General features: G+C 43.3%; 1 protein-coding gene across 1 annotated transcript in view; it reads left to right on the top strand.

Annotated features, from left to right (window-relative positions):
* Window positions 1–2,730: 2,730 nt before the first annotated feature.
* The window catches only part of LOC130526837 (B-cell receptor CD22-like), a 33,982-nt gene continuing 16,595 nt past the window's right edge, over window positions 2,731–20,117 (top strand). The window contains exon 1 of the mRNA XM_057034809.1: window positions 2,731–2,858. Coding sequence (XP_056890789.1) covers window positions 2,807–2,858 — 52 coding nt within the window. The 5' untranslated portion in view covers window positions 2,731–2,806. The remainder of the gene's footprint in view (window positions 2,859–20,117) is intronic.

The raw sequence follows: 20,117 nt of genomic DNA on the forward strand, positions 1-20,117 counted from the left end.
TTGTGAATCACTTTACATGATAAAGTGCTTTCCTGTCTGAAACGTATGTGAAAATATCTGTTTTCTGCATTTGAATCAGACATAAAAGTCAAGATCAGTCCATCTACAGAGGTGACAGAAGGTGATCGAGTCAAACTGACCTGCAGCGCCAGCTGTCCTCTGACCAACAGCAAGAACTACATCTGGTACCTGAATGATCAACTTCTACAGCTGCCAGAGCACCAAAACAAACACCTGGTTCTGGATGCGGTCACAACTCAGCATGCAGGAAACTACTCCTGTGCTGTGAACACTCAGAGAGATGTTAGATCTCCTGAAAAGACACTCAGAGTTCAGAGTTCCTCATTAAAATGGACCCTGGCGGCAGCTGCAGGAGTTGGTTCTGCTCTCCTGGTCTTCACCTCACTTGTCATCTGTTGCATCAGGTGAAGAACAGAACCTGATGTAAACTGAGTTAATCACATAACACACATCAAATGTGACTGGTATCACAAGTGGGGTTTTTTTAACATTCATTTCAGAGGAAGGGAAAGTTGAGCCAGAATACTGTCCTTAAGTTGGAGGAGGTAAGTGGCCCGATGCTCCTTAACTATAACCATCTTCCTAAAACAAACATAACACCAACATTCGGTGTCTTGCCTCATTGTCAGGTAAATCACGGTCCTGTGTATGAGGAAATCACAGATCAACCCACGGAGGAGAATGGCATTTACTACAGCAGCATACGTTTCCCCCAGACTGATGTGGATCCTCTTGACAGCATGGTCCAACCTCATCAGTACCAACAGGAACAGCACATCCCTTATGCTGTTTTCTGTCTGAGGAACCGCTGCACATGAACAAGCATCTTAAGTGTAGTTTTCTGATTCCTCCAAGTATTTATACAATTAATCATCTTAGTCTTTAGTCTGAGACCATAACGTTGGTGGGACCACAACTGATCATCGTCCCCAGTTTGTGGATTCCTGCTGATTAAGACAGAAATAAAACTGCAACTTATTCACTGATAGAAGATGGGATAAAATTAAGCAGATGTGCTTCATATACACTTACATTAAATTGATCATTTAGTTAGGACCTGAACAGGCTTTATCCTGCATTTTAGACAGTTTTTCACAGTTATATAGATGCAATAATAATAATAATATAATAATAATACAGCATAGGCTCTGTGAAGTGAACTTACCTGAATGGATCATCACCTGTGATGCTCTGCAGTTTTGACCTGCTGTGTAGTAGCAGCCTAGTATTAAACTCTTCAATATGTGAAGGAACACAACGAAAATAATTTTATTGTGTGCATGTAACATGGACGAATTGCGTTGATTGTTTTGTACACCGCCATTTCGTACATCCTACCTCTTCGAAAGGTGCACTGATGCAAACACTTTGTTAAAAAGCAGTTTATTCGCAATAATACTCCGTCGCGACATTACCGCACACACGTAAACCTTAGTCATCTGCTGTTATTGACATATTTCTGAAGCGGCAAATTCCTTCAATTGATTTTTAGGGCATGCTAACAAAACAGGAAAATGCCAACCTACACTAGCCACCCTATGTAACCATACATGCCCCAAATTATTATATTTGTATATGTATATATTTTTTAATCGAACTACAATGCTTGGTGTTTGTGTTTAACAATGTGAGAAATGAAACGGCTGTGTCGATGACGAGGCACTTGTTACCATAGGCTAATGCCATTTCCGTTTTTTTTTTCTTTTTTGTAACACTGTACATGTGATAGTTGTTATTAAATGTTGAAAACTCTCCTGAAAAGACACTCAGAGTTCAGAGTTCCTCATTAAAATGGACCCTGACAGCAGCTGCAGGAGTTCGTGTTGCTCTCCTGGTCTTCACCTCACTTGTCATCATCTGGATTATGTGGGTGAAAATGGTCACTGTTAATTCAAGAACTGTTTCATTTGTATTATATTGTATTTAACTCAGGACTTTTTGGTTGAAAATCAGAAAAAGCAAGTTTTCCAATCAACATTCTTGGCCTGTGATGTCAGACAACACTGAGATGGTAAATATAATACAGTGTTCATTAAATATTTCAAGTTATCACTCAAGACCCCCTCCCTCACGTGTTTCTAATTGTATAACAAGTGACTTCAGACTGAAAACACTGAATTGCATCTGGATTTGAGAATAAATCTTGGTGGTTTCTCCTCAGCAAAACCCCGAGAGCCACTATGAAAATGTGGCAACAGCAAAAACAGAGCAAGATGATCATCAATACAGCAGACTTCACTTCACCCGACAACACACCGATGATCTCTATGCCGCTCTTTCTCCACTGTCTTCTAACTCTCACCACTGCTGACACTGGAAACAACATTAAAAGACATCTATATATGCAATAGTTTTGGCTTCATTATAATGGTTGTAGTCCTGTGTTGGGTGTTAACGCAGCTCTTAAAGCTCGTATGTATGTGATGGTTTCAGGCCGGGTCACCACAGCTAAAATGAAATCAGATATTTCTGTCCTTGACCTTCTAGCTCACTGCAGCAACTTTGTAATAAAATTTAAAGGACAAGATCATGGAAAATCTATAAAAATGCATGCATGACACGGATGCTTCACTAGAGGTCCTTTTTAAACCACAAACAATAGCAGGAAGTGGAGATTTGAAAGTACATGCCAACTTTACAAAGTTCTCTTCCTGTTTTAGCAGATGTGTGTTGAGTTCATAAGAAGAGTGTCGGCGACATAGATCATACTTGTATGTTCTTAGTTTGTTGCCGTTAAAGGTAGTTTCATATTAATCTTAAAACACATTTTAAGTTGAAAACAGCAATGGTTTCAACAAAACTTGTATTTGCCGTTGTTGGTTTCATCCTCAACTCAGGTAGGAATAATTCTTTTGTGCGTTTGTTAGAGAGAATCTATGTTTGATACTTTGTGAGTTGGAGTTTAGTTAACATCAAAAGCATCATAAGCTTATAAAACCTCCTGTGGTGTTTGATGACAAAACTAACAGTGCATGAAGTTAATGGTGAGCCTCCAGGTTTTCACTTGTGCTTCTCTCTGCTGAAGGGGTTCTGGGGAAAGGCAGCCGCAATGTGCCTTAAAAGGTACTTCATTGAATCTGTCCTGCTCAGCTGAGCATTCTACAATCCCAAAATGGTTCAAGCTGGATGGAACCACGTGGACAGAAGTGTTGGTAAATGGAAGTAGACTAAAACACCAGATATCTAAAGATACGCACCCGACTTTATCAGTCACGGGTTTAACAAAGGACGACAAAACCTCTTACTGCTGCAATGAGAAACCAGAAAATTGCCATGAAGACCACATTCAGCTCACTGTTACAGGTAAACTTGATGACTGACTAACTTTAAAGAGAAAGGGACGAGTTTGTGCTAATTCTCTGTATCTTTCTCTTCATCTCAGCCCTGCAGGTGAAGGTGTTTCCCACACAGACGGACAGACGGTAACACTGATGTGCAGCACCACCTGTACGCTGACTGGCAGACCTGCTGCCTACATCTGGTACAGGAACTCAGAGCATCTCTATCAAGACAGGTCTCCATGGTACCAGGAGATGGTCACCAGTGACAAAACAGTCAGATACTCCTGCGCCATCAAAGGCTACGAGGCTCTCAGAGCTCCTGCAGTCACAGTGGGTCAGTTATGTCTCGCTGGCATTTCTACCACCAAAGTAATCCTGCAGTTTATTTAATCTGAACTTAATCCAGCAACCAGTTCTCTCTCCACCCAGAGTCGGTCTCCTCTACCTGCTTTACTGTGTCCTACAATGATGGGAGAATGTGTTTGTACAACCACACTTCAGTGAAAGGACCCTGCTCCATCACGTACCCCACAGGTTCACTTTCTCCATCACTCACAATCAATCCTCTCACAACACTGATCCTTTCATCATTTTACTCTTCATTTGTTTGTGTTTTGTTACTGTACGTAGTTCCCATTTACAGTACCCTCACTTCCATTATCACAGGTTTTCTTCAGTTTATATGTGTTATCTGTATTTTTCTACTTTTAACCATGATTCTATGTTTACCATCTTCTCTCAGAAATATATGTTGAAAAGACTCCAAGGAAGGGTCATGTCAAACTGAGCTGTAACACCAGCTGTCCACCCACAAACACTCAATGGTACAAGAACAGAGAAATGCATCAAGACGACCCATTACAACTAATACCCAACACTTCTCAAGACACTTTCCTGTGTGCTGTCAGTGGTGTCAAGGAACTGCAGTCTGATGAAGTCTGTGAGTATCACCAAACCCGTGGCCTGAACATAGAAACAAGATTTTGATGTGGGTTTATCATAAATCCTTACTGTTAAAAAATATAACTATGAATTTGAGATGCAGCAGTCAGAAAAAAATCATAATTAAAGAATCCACTCAAAAATGTCAAGGTTTAAAGTGAATTTCCTTTGGGTTTCATCAAAACTGACACTGTCTTTGCTTTCATCTGTCAGGTGCTGCTGACAAATCCTGCCTGACTGTGAATTATATAAAAAAGAGAATCTGTGCTTTGGAAGGTTCCTCAGTAAACATCTCCAGTAAATATTCCAGTTCAAACTACACAAAATCCAAGGCTAAACACTGGTCTAGAATAATCTGGAATGGTGAGAAGGAGGAGAGAAGGAATGTATTGATAACTGATCATTTTACATATCATGAGGACCAAGAGAAGCAGATTAACACACTGTCAATTAAATCTGTGAAGCAAAATGACTCAGCAGAATACAGATTCAGGCACCAAGATGACAACACAAGTCAGAAACCCGGAACTGTTCTGATTGTTACAGGTAAATCTGGATCATAAAATATAAAACAAGCTTAAATCGAGAGAGCTTTGTATCTGAGCCACATCAAAATACAAGATTTTCTCATTTTGCCTTCCAATAAGTAAATAGTTCAAATCAAACTGAAGTTAAATAAAAGTTATCTTTCTCAGGAAATGTGCTAACATTCATGTAAATTAGTGCTGAAATTTTAGCATGAATGTGTGGAAAACAGCAGAGGCAAAAATTGTTGATCATTTCTACAGTTTTGTGAATCACTTTACATGATAAAGTGCTTTCCTGTCTGAAACATGTGTGAAAATATCTGTTTTCTGCATTTGAATCAGACATAAAAGTCAAGATCAGTCCATCTACAGAGGTGACAGAAGGTGATGGAGTCAAACTGACCTGCAGCACCAGCTGTCCTCTGACCAACAACAAGAACTACATCTGGTACCTGAATGATCAACTTCTACAGCTGCCAGAGCACCAAAACAACACCTGGTTCTGGATGCGGTCACAACTCAGCATGCAGGAAACTACTCCTGTGCTGTGAACACTCAGAGAGATGTTAGATCTCCTGAAAAGACACTCAGAGTTCAGAGTTCCTCATTAAAATGGACCCTGGCGGCAGCTGCAGGAGTTGGTGCTGCTCTCCTGGTCTTCACCTCACTTGTCATCTGTTGCATCAGGTGAAGAACAGAACCTGATGTAAACTGAGTTAATCACATAACACACATCAAATGTGACTGGTATCACAAGTGGGTTTTTTTTAACATTCATTTCAGAGGAAAGGGAAAGTTGAGCCAGAATACTGTCCTCAAGTTGGAGGAGGTAAGTGGCCCGATGCTCCTTAACTATAACCATCTTCCTAAACAAACATAAACACCAACATTCGGTGTCTTGCCTCGTTGTCAGGTAAATCACGGTCCTGTGTATGAGGAAATCACAGATCAACCCATGGAGGAGAATGGCATTTACTACAGCAGCATACGTTTCCCCCAGACTGATGTGGATCCTCTTGACAGCATGGTCCAACCTCATCAGCACCAACAGGAACAGCACATCCCTTATGCTGTTGTCTGTCTGAGGAACCGCTGCACATGAACAAGCATCTTATAGCGTAATTTCTGATTCCTCCAAGTATTTATACAATTAATCATCTTAGTCTTTAGTCTGAGACCATAACGTTGGTGGGACCACGACTGATCATCGTCCCCAGTTTGTGATTCCTTTCCTGCTGATAAGACAGAAATAAAACTGCAACTTATTCACTGATAGAAGATGGGATAAAATTAAGCAGATGTGCTTCATATACACTTACATTAAAATATAATTTAGCAGCCACAGTTGTAAGGACCTGAACTTTATCTTTATCCTGCATTTTAGACAGTCTTTCACAGTTATATAGATGCAATAATCATAATATAATAATAATAACATAATAATAATCATAATAATACAGTATAGGCTCTGTGAAGTGAACTTACCTGAAAGGATCATCACTGTGATGCTCTGCAGTTTTGAGCTGCTGTGTAGTAGCAGCCTACTATTAAACTCTTCAATATGTGAAGGAACACAAAGAAAATATTAATTGTATTGTGTTCATGTAGCATGGACGAATTACGATGATCATTTTGTACACCGCCATTTTGTACATCCTACCCTTCGAAAGGTGCACTGATGCAAACACTTTGTTAAAAAGTAGTTTATTTGCAATAATACTCTGTCGCGACATTATCGCACACACGTAAAACCTTAGTCATCTGCTGTTATTGACATATTTCTGAAGCTGCAAATTCCTTCAATTGATTTTTAGGGCATGCTAACAAAACAGGAAAATGCCAACCTACACTAGCCACCCTATGTAACCATACATGCCCCAAATTATTATATTTGTATATGTATATATTTTTTAATCGAACTACAATGCTTGGTGTTTGTGTTTAACAATGTGAGAAATGAAACGGCTGTGTCGATGACGAGGCACTTGTTACCAATAGGCTAATGCCATTTCCGTTTTTTTTTCTTTTTTGTAACACTGTACATGTGATAGTTGTTATTAAATGTTGAAAACTCTCCTGAAAAGACACTCAGAGTTCAGAGTTCCTCATTAAAATGGACCCTGACAGCAGCTGCAGGAGTTGGGTTGCTCTCCTCTCCTGGTCTTCACCTCACTTGTCATCATCTGGATTATGTGGGTGAAAATGGTCATTGTTAATTCAAGAACTGTTTCATTTGTATTATATTGTATATTAACTCAGGACTTTTTGGTTAAAATCAGAAAAAGCAAGTTTTCCAATCAACATTCTTGGCCTGGGATGTCAGACAACACTGAGATGGTAAATATATACAGTGTTCATTAAATATTTCAAGTTATCACTCAAGACCCCTCCCTCACGTGTTTCTAATTGTATAACAAGTGACTTCAGACTGAAAACACTGAATTGCATCTGGATTTGAGAATAAATCTTGTGGTGGTTTCTCCTCAGCAAACCCCGAGAGCCACTATGAAAATGTGGCAACAGCAAAAACAGAGCAAGATGATCATCAATACAGCAGACTTCACTTCACTCCGACAACACACCGATGATCTCTATGCCGCTCTTTCTCCGCTCTCTCACTGTCTTCTAACTCTCACCACTGCTGACACTGGAAACAACATTAAAAGACATCTAAATATGCAATAGTTTTGGCTTCATTATAATGGTTGTAGTCCTGTGTTGGGTGTTAACGCAGCTCTTAAAGCTCGTATGTATGTGATGGTTTCAGGCCGGGTCACCACAGCTAAAATGAAATCAGATATTTCTGTCCTTGACCTTCTAGCTCACTGCAGCAACTTTGTAATAAAATGTAAAGGACAAGATCATGGAAAATCTATAAAAATGCATGACACGGATGCTTCACTAGAGGTCCTTTTTAAAACGACAATAATAGCAGGAAGTGGAGATTTGAAGGTACATGCCGACTTTACAAAGTTCTCTTCCTGTTTTAACAGATGTGTGTTGAGTTCATAAGAAGAGCGTCGGTAACATACAGTAGATCATACTTGTATGTTTTTACTTTGTTGCCGTTAAAGGTAGTTTCATATTAATCTTAAAACACATTTTAAGTTGAAAACAGCAATGTTTTCAACAAAACTGTATTTGCCGTGGTTGGTTTCATCCTCAAGTCAGGTAGGAATAATTTTTTTGTGCGTTTGTCAGAGAGAATCTATGTTTGATACTTTGTGAGTTGGAGTTTAGTTAACATCAAAAGCATCATAAGCTTATAAACCTCCTGTGGTGTTTGATGACAAAACTAACAGTGCATGAAGTTAATGGTGCCCTCCAGGTTTTCACTTGTGCTTCTCTCTGCTGAAGGGGTTCTGGGGAAGGCAGCAGCATCTGTGCCTTAAAAGGTACTTCATTGAATCTTTCCTGCTCAGCTGAACATTCTACAATCCCAAAATGGTTCAAGCTGAATGAACCAATTGGACAGATGTGTCTGTTAATGGAAGTAGCCTAAAACACACAGATATCTAAAGATACCCACCCGACTTTATCATTCATGGGTTTGACAAAGGACGACAAACCTCTTACTGCTGCAATGAAAAACCAAAAACTGCCATGAAGACCACATTCATCTCACTGTTACAGGTAAACTTGATGACTGACTAACTTTAAAGAGAAAGGGACGAGTTTGTGCTAATTCTCTGTATCTTTCTCTTCATCTCAGCCCTGCAGGTGAAGGTGTTTCCCACCACAGACGGACAGACGGTACACTGATGTGCAGCACCGCCTGTACGCTGACTGACAGACCTGCTGCTACATCTGGTACAACTCAGAGCTTCTTTATCAAGACAGGTCTCCATGGTACCAGAGATGGTCACCAGTGACAAAACAGTCAGATCTCCTGCGCCATCAAAGGCTACGAGGCTCTCAACCTCCTGCAGTCACAGTGGGTCAGTTATGTTTCGCTGGCGTTTCAACCACCAAGTAATCCTGCAGTTTATTTAATCTGAATGTAATCCAGCAACCAGTTCTCTCTCCACCCAGAGTGGGTCTCATCTACCTGCTTTACGGTGTCCTACAATGATGGGAGAATGTGTTTGTACAACCACACTTCAGTGAAAGGACCCTGCTTCATCACGTACCCCATGTAGGAATATTGGTAGGAACCAATAAGTGGAACTAATGTGCCGATGTTTTACGTGCTTGGGGAGTACTTGTGTGTGTGGATTAAAACAATAGAAAGGATACACTCGTCTCGTCTCTCTTAGAGATATATACAAGGCATAGAGTATTGCTACATGGTGTCAGAAGCATCGAGTCCAGTCACCGTAATTTTCGGAGGCAGATGAGAAGACGTTTGTTCGGAGCAGAAACGGACGTTTTGATGAGTGAGGCTGGTCGGCCATTCGGAGCTAATAAGCGAACTAGCTAGCAGTTAGATACTGTAGTAGTAGCTTTCTGAAAACGGCCGAATCAAGCTGAAATTGACGGTGCTATTAAAGACTGCATCGAGAGTGATCCTGCATATTTTGTTGACTTGAAAAGAAGATTTTTTTTTGGAAAAAAGAAAACGACACACAAAGAAGAGGATGGATTCCCCGTTCTCCATAAGCCCACCAGAGAACTTTGACTTCTCGGACTTTCCAAGATGGCCAAACTGGATCCGCAGATTTGAGAGGTTTAGAGTTGCTGCTGGACTGGACCAAAAAGGTGAAGCCTATCAAGTCAATTCATTAGTTTATGCCATGGGTGATAAAGCTGATGATATTTTGTGTACACTGGGCTTAAGTGAAGAAGACAAGAAGAAATACAAGCCAGTAAAAGAGGCTTTTTGAAAATACTTCATTTGCAAGCACAATGTGATTTATGAACGGTGCAGATTTAACAAAAGGAGCCAAGAGCCAGGTGAATCGGCCAATCGTTCATTTCTGCAGTTTACAAACTGGCAGAACACTGCAATTATGGTGCAATGCAGGAAGAAATGATCAGAGACAGGTTGGTGGTAGGCATAAGATACCAGGGCCTGTCAGAGAGCCTGCAGATGGACAGTGAATTAACGCTGGCCAAAGCTGTCCTGAAAATAAGACAGCATGAGGAGATAAAGAAACAACAGCCCACTGTGCGTGACACAGGTGGTCCAGACCACAATGAAGCTAATGTGGACATGATGAAATACAAGAAAAGTTTCAAAAGCACACGAAAGGTGCCCAAGGCAAGGGTTCAAGGAACCATGAAAAAGAGCAAAGAGGCTGTGGACGTTGTGGCAAAACACCGTCACATTCCCTGACCAATTGTGCTGCAAGGGATGCAGAATGCCGTAAATGCCACAAGAAAGGCCACTATGCAGCCCTCTGCAAAACAAAGCCAAGCAGTGTGCATGAAATCCAGGAAGAGGAGGTAGAGACTGTTTTCTTGGGAAGTGTGTCGGCGGGTGGTCGGTCAAAGACATGGCAGAAGACGTTGATATTGAATGGCCAACAAACCACCTTTAAGCTGGACACAGGAGCGGATGTGACAGCTATTCCAGCTAAAGTCTACTCGAAGAAGCAGCAGCATGGGCCACTCACCACTGCAACGAAAAGACTGCTGGGACCAGGCGACAACGCTCTACAAGTGAAAGGTCAGTTCAATGGCACTATAAAATACAAAGAGCAGACAACTGAACAGCCAGTGTTTGTTATCCAAAAGTTAGCCACCCCGCTACTTGGTCTGCCAGCAATAGAAGCACTGCAGCTGGCCTACACAGTTGACAGCATTAAGGAACAAATTGACATTAAAAGGCTGTACCCCAAAGTTTTCACAGGCTTAGGATGCCTGCGGGGCATGTACAAAATTAAGCTGTCAAAGGACGCCAAGCCCTATGCATTGTCGCTGCCCACGGCGTGTACCCATTCCCTTATTAGGCAAGGTCAAAGAGGAGCTCCAGAGAATGGTGACTCCTGGGAGTGATAGCGCCCATCGATGAGCCGACAGAGTGGTGCGCAGGGATTGTTGTGGTACTAAAACCCAATGGAACAATCAGAATCTGTGTGGATCTGACCCATCTGAATGACTATGTCTGTCGTGAATGACTCATCCTACCTGCAGTTGACGAAACCCTCGCCAAGCTGTCAGGAGCGACTCTGTTTTCAAAACGTGACGCCACAGCTGGCTTCTGGCAGGTGCCACTGCACCCAGAATCAGTCCCCCTGACAACGTTCATCACACCGTTCGGGAGGTACTGTTTTCACAGATTGCCATTCGGTATTTCGTCCGCTCCCGAACACTTTCAGAAGAGGCTATCACAAATGCTGACAGGACTGGAGGGTACCGTGTGTCATGCAGATGACATCCTTGTTTTTGGGACATCGCGTGAACAACATGACCACAGGCTGAGCAAAGTGTTGGAGAGACTTCAACAGGAAGGACTGACACTCAATGAGGACAAGTGCGAATTTGCTGTGGACCGTGTCAAGTTCTTAGGCCACATTGTCAGTGCTCAGGGCCTGGAACCAGACCCAAGCAAATTAAAGCCATCACTGACATGCCCACACCAACAGACATCGCAGGTGTAAGACGATATCTAGGCATGGTTAACTACGTGGGAAAGTTCTCACCAAGGATTGCAGAGCTCTCACAGCCCATAAGAGAGCTGCTCAAGGCTGACAGCGACTGGGCATGGGGGAGCATGCAGCAGCGGGCATTTGAGGAGCTGCGTCGGGAGCTGAGCTCACCCACCATCCTGGCTCAGTACAGTCCGAACAGAGCGACAAAAGTTGCAGCGGACGCTTCCTCATTTGGACTTGGAGGGGTTCTGTCACAGAAGCAACTGTCAGGTGAATGGCGCCCAGTCGCCTTCATATCCCGCAGCATGACAGAAGCAGAGTGCAGGCACGCACAAATAGAGAAAGAGGCGCTGGCGCTAACCTGGGCGTGTGAGCGCTTCCAATCATACCTGATAGGGATGGACTTTCTCATACAGACAGACCACAAGCCCCTCATTTCCCTACTGGGCAGCAGAGCCCTTGACGACTTGCCCCCTAGAATCTTGAGGTTCAGATTGCAATTGCTTCGCTTCACCTACAAGCTTGAGCATGTGCCAGGGAAGAACCTGATCACAGCAGACGCACTATCCAGGGCTCCAATCCGAGCACCACCGATGCCGGAAGAAAAACAACCGGAGAAGGATGTTGGTGCCTATGTCAACCAGGTGGTGGAGCACCTACCTGCGTCAGAAGGGAGGCTGGCTCAGATCAGAACTGCACAGGATACAGACAGTGTCTGCAACAGACTGAAGAACCTGGTGCAAAATGGATGGCCTGACCAAAGGAAGGCTCTCACACCAGAGCTTCAGCTGTACTGGCAGTATCGACAGGACCTGCTACTTGCTGATGGACTGCTGATGAAAGGTGACCGACTCGTCATCCCTGTCTCCATGCAAGTGGAGATGCTAACCTCACCTCCACTACCTCAGCCTTTGTAATGGAGAAGCTCAAGGCTATCTTCTCACGTCATGGGGTCGCGGAGGTCCTGGTCACGGACGGTGGTCCTCAGTTTGTTTCGGCGGAGTTTGCGGACTTTGCCAGAGAGTACGAATTCCAACATGTGACTAGCAGCCCCCGTTATCCTCAGGGAAATGCAGAGGCAGAAAGGGCTGTGGGGACAGTCAAATCTCTCCTGAGGAAGGGAGAGGATCCACATAGGCCCTCATGGCTTACAGGGCCACACCCTTGGCGCAAGGAGCATCTCCTGCACAGCTCCTGATGGGTCGAAACATCAGAACACCCCTGCCCGTCAGTCAGGAGAATTTGGACCCGAGATGGCCTGATCTACAAGCTTTCAGAGAGAAGAATCAGGAAATGAAGGAGAAGCAAGCATCCTGTTTCAACAAAAGACACCGGGCACAGCAGACAGGAGCTCCGACCAGGACAGAGAGTCTGGGTGAAGAACACCGAGCAACCTGGGGTCATCACATCGGTCCAGCCCAGACACCAAGGTCCTACAACATCGAGTTGGCCTCAGGAAGTCTTCGGAGAAACCGATCCCACATCAGGGTCATTCCAGAGACTCCTACTGTGACTAGATCAGGGCGCATGATTAGAAGACCAGTGAAAATGGACTTATAATAATAATCCGTCTTACATAGAAAGCTGTGGTCACACAGGGCAGAATAACCCCTGCACAGCTTTGGGGACTCAGGCCGTCTACCCTGACCCCGAGATAGGAAAGTGCCTTTAAGTTGATTGTTTGACTTGTTTAAAAGAAATGAGACAAAATGTACTCCAGTTGCTAAGCTAATTGATTATTGCATACTGTACATTCCTGAGTTAAAGTTATACAGAGATATTTGTGTTTGTAAGTACAGTAAAAGAAAATAACAGTTGTTGATGTTAAAAGAAATGTGGCAACTCACTAAAAGGGGGAGATGTAGGAATATTGGTAGGAACCAATAAGTGGAACTAATGTGCCGATGTTTTACGTGCTTGGGGAGTACTTGTGTGTGTGGATTAAAACAATAGAAAGGATACACTCGTCTCGTCTCTCATAGAGATATATACTGTACAAGGCATAGAGTATTGCTACACCCCACAGGTTCACTTTCATCACTCACAATCAATCCTCTCACAACACTGATCCTTTCATCATTTTACTCTTGATTTGTTTGTGTTTTGTTACTGTTACGTAGTTCCCATTTACAGTACCCTCACTTGCATTATCACAGGTTTTCTTCTTCAGTTTATATGTGTTATCTGTATTTTTCTACTTTTAACCATGATTCTATGTTTACCATCTTCTCTCAGAAATATATGTTGAAAAGACTCCAAGGAAGGATCATGTCAAACTGAGCTGTAACACCAGGTGTCCTCCCACAAACACTCAATGGTACAAGAACAGAGAAATGCATATAGACCCATTACAACCAATACCCAACATTTCTCAAGACACTTTCCTGTGTGCTGTCAGTGGTGTCAAGGAGCTGCAGTCTGATGAAGTCTGTGAGTATCACCAAACCCGTGGCCTGAACATAGAAACAAGATAAAGTTTTGATGTGGTTTTATCATAAATCCTTACTGTTAAAAATATGTAAATATGAATTTGACATGCAACAGTCAGAAAAAATCATAATTAAAGAATCCACTCAAAAATGTCAAGGTTAAAGTGAATTTCCTTTGAGTTTCATCAAAACTGACACCGTCTTTGCTTTCATCTGTTAGGTGCTGCTGACAAATCCTGCCTGACTGTGAATTATATAAAAAAGAGAATCTGTGCTTTGGAAGGTTCCTCAGTAAACATCTCAAGTAAATATTCCAGTTCAAAATACACAAAATCCAAGGCTAAACACTGGTATATAATAATCTGGAATGGTGAGAAGGAGGAGAGAATGAATGTATTGAAAACTGATCATTTTACATATCATGAGGACCAAGAGAAGCAGATTAACACACTGTCAATTAAATCTGTGAAGCAAAGTGACTCAGCAGAATACAGATTCAGGCACCAAGATGACAACACACGTCAGAAACCCGGAACAGTTCTGATTGTTACAGGTAAATCTGGATCTTAAAATATAAAACAAGCTTAAATCGAGAGAGCTTTGTATCTGAGCCACATCAAAATACAAGATTTTCTCATTTTGCCATCCAATAAGTAAATAGTTTGAATCAAAATTGAAGTTAAATAAAAGTTATCTTTCATAGGAAATGTGCTAACTTTCATGTAAATTAGTGCTGAAATTTTAGCATGAATGTGTGGAAAACAGCAGAGGCAAAATTGTTGATCATTTCTACAGTTTTGTGAATCACTTTACATGATAAAGTGCTTTCCTGTCTGAAACATGTGTGAAAATATCTGTTTTCTGCATTTGAATCAGACATAAAGGTCAACATCAGTCCATCTACAGAGATGACAGAAGGTGATCGAGTCAAACTGACCTGCAGCACCAGCTGTCCTCTGACCAACAACAAGAACTACATCTGGTACCTGAATGATCAACTTCTACAGCTGCCAGAGCACCAAAACAAACACCTGGTTCTGGATGTAGTCACAACTCAGCATGCAGGAAAGTACTCCTGTGCTGTGAACACTCAGAGAGATGTTAGATCTCCTGAAAAGACACTCAGAGTTCAGAGTTCCTCATTAATGATAGGCAGTTCTATCCTGGACCAGATCAATGGTTCTTTAGTGTCAGGTTATGTACCCCGGCCGGTCCTACAAGGTGGCAGTGATTAAGCCGTTGCTTAAAAAACCATCACTGGATCCTGACGTCTTAGCAAACTATAGGCTGATATCCAACCTTCCTTTTAACTCTAAAGTTCTAGAGAAGTGGTGGTGACTCAGTTACTGCAGCACCTGCAGAGGAACAGCCTGTTTGAGATGTTTCAGTCAGGCTTTAGAGCTCACCACAGCACAGAAACAGCACTTCTTAAAGTCACTAATGATCTTCTCATAGCTTCCGATCATGGACTGGTCTCTATGCTGGTTCTGCTGGACCTCAGTGCTGCTTTTGATACAGTTGATCACAGCATCCTGTTACAGAGACTGGAACCTGTGATTGGGATTAAAGGGACAGCACTAGACTGGTTTAGATCATACTTATCTGATAGATACCAGTTTGCCCATGTCCATGGTGTTCCCTCCTCATACAGTAGGGTTAGCCATGGAGTTCCTCAAGGTTCTGTACTCGGACCAATCCTCTTCACATTGTACATGCTTCCCTTAGGGAACATTATTCGGCAGCATGGGATACATTTTCATTGTTATGCTGATGACACTCAGCTCTATTTATCCATGAAACCCGAGGAGACAGAGCAGTTAGTGAAGCTTCAGACCTGTCTTAAAGACATAAAGTCCTGGATGTCTTCAAATTTCCTCCTCCTTAACCCAGGAAAAACTGAGGTCATGGTGTTTGGTCCTGAACCTCTCTGGGATAGATTAGATCACATGATCACTCTAGATGGTATCTCATTAACATCTAGTCTCTCTGTGAGGAACCTAGGAGTAACTTTTGATCAAAATCTCTCCTTCAACTCACACATTAAATTAGTCTCTTGAAGTGCCTTTTTTCACTTGAGGGACATCACAAAGATCAGGAAACTGCTGACGCGGCATGATGCTGAAACGTTAGTCCATGCATTTGTTACTTCCAGGCTGGACTACTGTAACTCTTTATATCAGGGTGTCCAAACAACTCTTTAAGAAGCCTCCAGTTGATCCAAATGCTGCAGCCAGAGTTCTGACAGGTATTGACAAAAGAGATCACATAACTCCTGTACTGGCGTCGCTTCATTGGCTGCCCGTTAAATTTAGAATAATTTTTAAAACCCTTCTTTTGACCTACAAGGTCCTCAGAGGCCTAGCTCCATCCTACCTGGAGGAGCTAGTGACACCTTATCAGCCCAATAGACCGCTCCGCTCTCAGAATGCTGGTCTACTTGTGGTTCCCAGAGTTTCCAGGAGTAGAATGGGGGGCCGAGCATTTAGCTACCAGGCCCCCCTGCTATGGAACCAGCTCCCTGTCCAGGTACGGGAGGCTGACTCCATCGCTACTTTTAAGATCAGACTCAAAACCTACCTCTTTGAAAAAGCTTATTGTTACTAATTCAGTAGTTCCAGTTACTATCATAGACAGACAAATTATCATACTTAGGGGGTCATCTAATCGTTAGGTCACATCTTAGTTATGCTGCTATAGGCCAAGGCTGCTGGGGTCCGGAAACATGATCACCTGACAGGCCTCTGTCACTCCACTGGGTCATGGTTTCCTCTCCTCTCCTCTCCTCTCCTCTCCTCTCCTTTCCTCTCCTTTCCTCTCCTCATCAAGCAGACTAGTTATGCTGATTCTTATGTAGTTTTTCTGCTTCCCCCCCCCCTCTATTTATTTACAGGTATTGCCGCCCTCGGAGCTGCATAATGACCTCCGGCCCCGCTGAAGTGATTGTACATCATATTTTGGGTGTGTGTTGGTATGGCTCTGGTGATCCTCTAAAGAGAATCCTCAAAGAGAAAAAGAAGGAGAAGGGGAAGAGAGAGAAGAGGGAAAAGACTCCTCCTTCTCCTTCTCCTCTCCTCTACCTCCCCTTCACTCTACTTCTCCTCTCCTCTACCCCTCTCCTCTCCTCTCCTCTCCTACCTATCCTCTACCTGTCCTCCCCCTTCTCCTCTCTCTTTACCCAGCCGGCCATCAGCAGGAGGGTCCCCCTACATGAGCCTGGTCCTGCTCAAGGTTTCTTCCTGTTAAAGGGGAGTTTTTCCTTGCCACTGTTGCTTGTCTGGGGTCAGGCCCTGGGATTCTGGAAAGCGCCTTGAAACAATTTTGATTGTATAAGACGCTATATAAATAAAGATTGATTGATTGATTGATTGATTGATTGATTGATTAAAATGGACCCTGGCGGCAGCTGCAGGAGTTGGTGCTGCTCTCCTGGTCTTCACCTCACTTGTCATCTGTTGCATCAGGTGAAGAACAGAACCTGATGTAAACTGAGTTAATCACATAACACACATCAAATGTGACTGGTATCACAAGTGGGTTTTTTTTAAACATTCATTTCAGAGGAAAGGGAAAGTTGAGCCAGAATACTGTCCTCAAGTTGGAGGAGGTAAGTGGCCCGATGATCCTTAACTATAACCATCTTCCTAAAACAAAGATAACACCAACATTCGGTGTCTTGCCTCATTGTCAGGTAAATCACGGTCCTGTGCATGAGGAAATCACAGATCAACCCACGGAGGAGAATGGCATTTACTACAGCAGCATACGTTTCCCCCAGACTGATGTGGATCCTCTTGACAGCATGGTCCAACCTCATCAGCACCAAGAGGAACAGCACATCCCTTATGCTGTTGTCTGTCTGAGGAACCGCTGCACATGAACAAGCATCTTATAGCGTAATTTCTGATTCCTCCAAGTATTTATACAATTAATCATCTTAGTCTTTAGTCTGAGACCATAACGTTGGTGGGACCACGACTGATCATCGTCCCCAGTTTGTGGATTCCTGCTGATTATGACAGAAATAAAACTGCAACTTTTTCACTGATAGAAGATGGGATAAAATTAAGCAGATGTGCTTCATATACACTTACATTAAATTGATCATTTAGTAAGGACCTGAACAGGCTTTATCCTGCATTTTAGACAGTTTTTCACAGTTATATAGATGCAATAATCATAATAATAATAATGATAATAATAATACAGTATAGGCTCTGTGAAGTGAACTTACCTGAATGGAACATTACCCGTGATGCTCTGCAGTTTTGACCTGCTGTGTAGTAGCAGCCTACTATTAAACTCTTCAATATGTGAAGGAACACAAAGAAAATATTAATTTTATTGTGTGCATGTAACATGGATGTCTGTGTAAATTCTCAGTCATCCAGGTCATTGTATCCAAGGTAGTTTTCTCTGTCAACTGGACTGGGTTTCTTCTCTTGAAGACGTTTCGCCTTCTATCCAGAAGGCTTCTTCAGTTCTGAAATCGCTGGGGAGAGAGCTTGAAAATATATAGCCCCTGTGGACCATTTGCATGCTAATGATCCGGGTGGTCACCTGAGAGTCGTTAGCAGGGTCGTTGGTCGGGTCGTTCACCTAGTTTCTGTTGAGGTGTCTCCCCTTTGTCTGCTGGGTCACATGGTGATGAGTCACTGGGTCTCCTGGAATGGTGTGAATGTTTGTTTTGCTGTTGGAAGGAGTGGAGGACTGCATTGTATGTGGGTGATAGGAAGTGCCTCAGGCCACCACCTCTGTTCAAGGATGGTTTCTCCAATTTAACATGGATAGCTTCCTTAACCCCCCTTTCAAACCAGCGGTCTTCTCTGGCCAGTATCCGTACTTGGCTGTCCTCGAAGGAGTGCCCACTCTCCTTTAAGTGTAAGTGGACTGCTGAATCCTGACCCGAAGAGGTGGCACGTCTGTGTTGTGCCATTCTTCTGTGGAGAGGTTGTTTGGTTTCCCCAATGTACAGTTCCTTGCATTCCTCCTGGCACTGTACAGCATAAACAACATTACTTTGTTTGGGTCTTGGTGTCTTGTCCTTTGGGTGTACTAACCTCTGTCTGAGAGTGTTGCTGGGTTTGAAATGAACCGGTATGTCGTGTTTCTGGAAGATCCTCCTAAACTTCTCCGAGACTCCAGACAGGTAGGGGATGGAAACGCTGCGGCGTTTGTTTCTCTCCTCCTCTCCTTTGCTGAGGTCTCGCTTTCTTGAGGTCCTGGTGAAGGCCCAGTCTGGGTAGCCACATGTTTTGAGAGCTGTCTTAATGTGGTCCTGTTCCTTCTTTCTGCCTTGGGATGTGGTGGGTATTTCTCTGGCCCGGTGTTGGAGAGTTCTGATCACTCCCAACTTGTGTTCCAGTGGGTGGTGAGAGTCAAACTGGAGGTACTGGTCAGTATGTGTAGGTTTTCTGTAGACTTCGATGGTGAGATTTCTGTCCTCAGTGATCTTGACCGCGCAGTCCAGAAAGGCCAGACTGTTTCCTTTTACATCTTCCCGGGTGAATTTTACATGTTCGTCTGTTTCGTTGAGGTGATCGGAGAAAGCTTCCAATTCTTGTGTTTGAATTTTGACCCAGGTGTCATCAACATACCTGAACCAGTGGCTTGGCGCAGTTCCTGTGAAGGATGTCAGGGCCTGGGATTCCACCTTCTCCATGTATAGATTGGCAACTATGGGGGATACTGGTGAGCCCATGGCACAGCCATGTTCTACAGGCAGAAACATGGCTGTGCCATGGGCTACATGTTCTACAGGCAGAAACATGGCTGTGCCATGGGCTCACCAGTATCCCCCATAGTTGCCAATCTATACATGGAGAAGGTGGAATCCCAGGCCCTGACATCCTTCACAGGAACTGCGCCAAGCCACTGGTTCAGGTATGTTGATGACACCTGGGTCAAAATTCAAACACAAGAATTGGAAGCTTTCTCCGATCACCTCAACGAAACAGACGAACATGTAAAATTCACCCGGGAAGATGTAAAAGGAAACAGTCTGGCCTTTCTGGACTGCGCGGTCAAGATCACTGAGGACAGAAATCTCACCATCGAAGTCTACAGAAAACCTACACATACTGACCAGTACCTCCAGTTTGACTCTCACCACCCACTGGAACACAAGTTGGGAGTGATCAGAACTCTCCAACACCGGGCCAGAGAAATACCCACCACATCCCAAGGCAGAAAGAAGGAACAGGACCACATTAAGACAGCTCTCAAAACATGTGGCTACCCAGACTGGGCCTTCACCAGGACCTCAAGAAAGCGAGACCTCAGCAAAGGAGAGGAGGAGAGAAACAAACGCCGCAGCGTTTCCATCCCCTACCTGTCTGGAGTCTCGGAGAAGTTTAGGAGGATCTTCCAGAAACACGACATACCGGT

The sequence above is a fragment of the Takifugu flavidus genome, chromosome 6 (genome assembly GCF_003711565.1).
Source record: "Takifugu flavidus isolate HTHZ2018 chromosome 6, ASM371156v2, whole genome shotgun sequence".
In the NCBI taxonomy this organism is placed as follows: domain Eukaryota; kingdom Metazoa; phylum Chordata; class Actinopteri; order Tetraodontiformes; family Tetraodontidae; genus Takifugu; species Takifugu flavidus.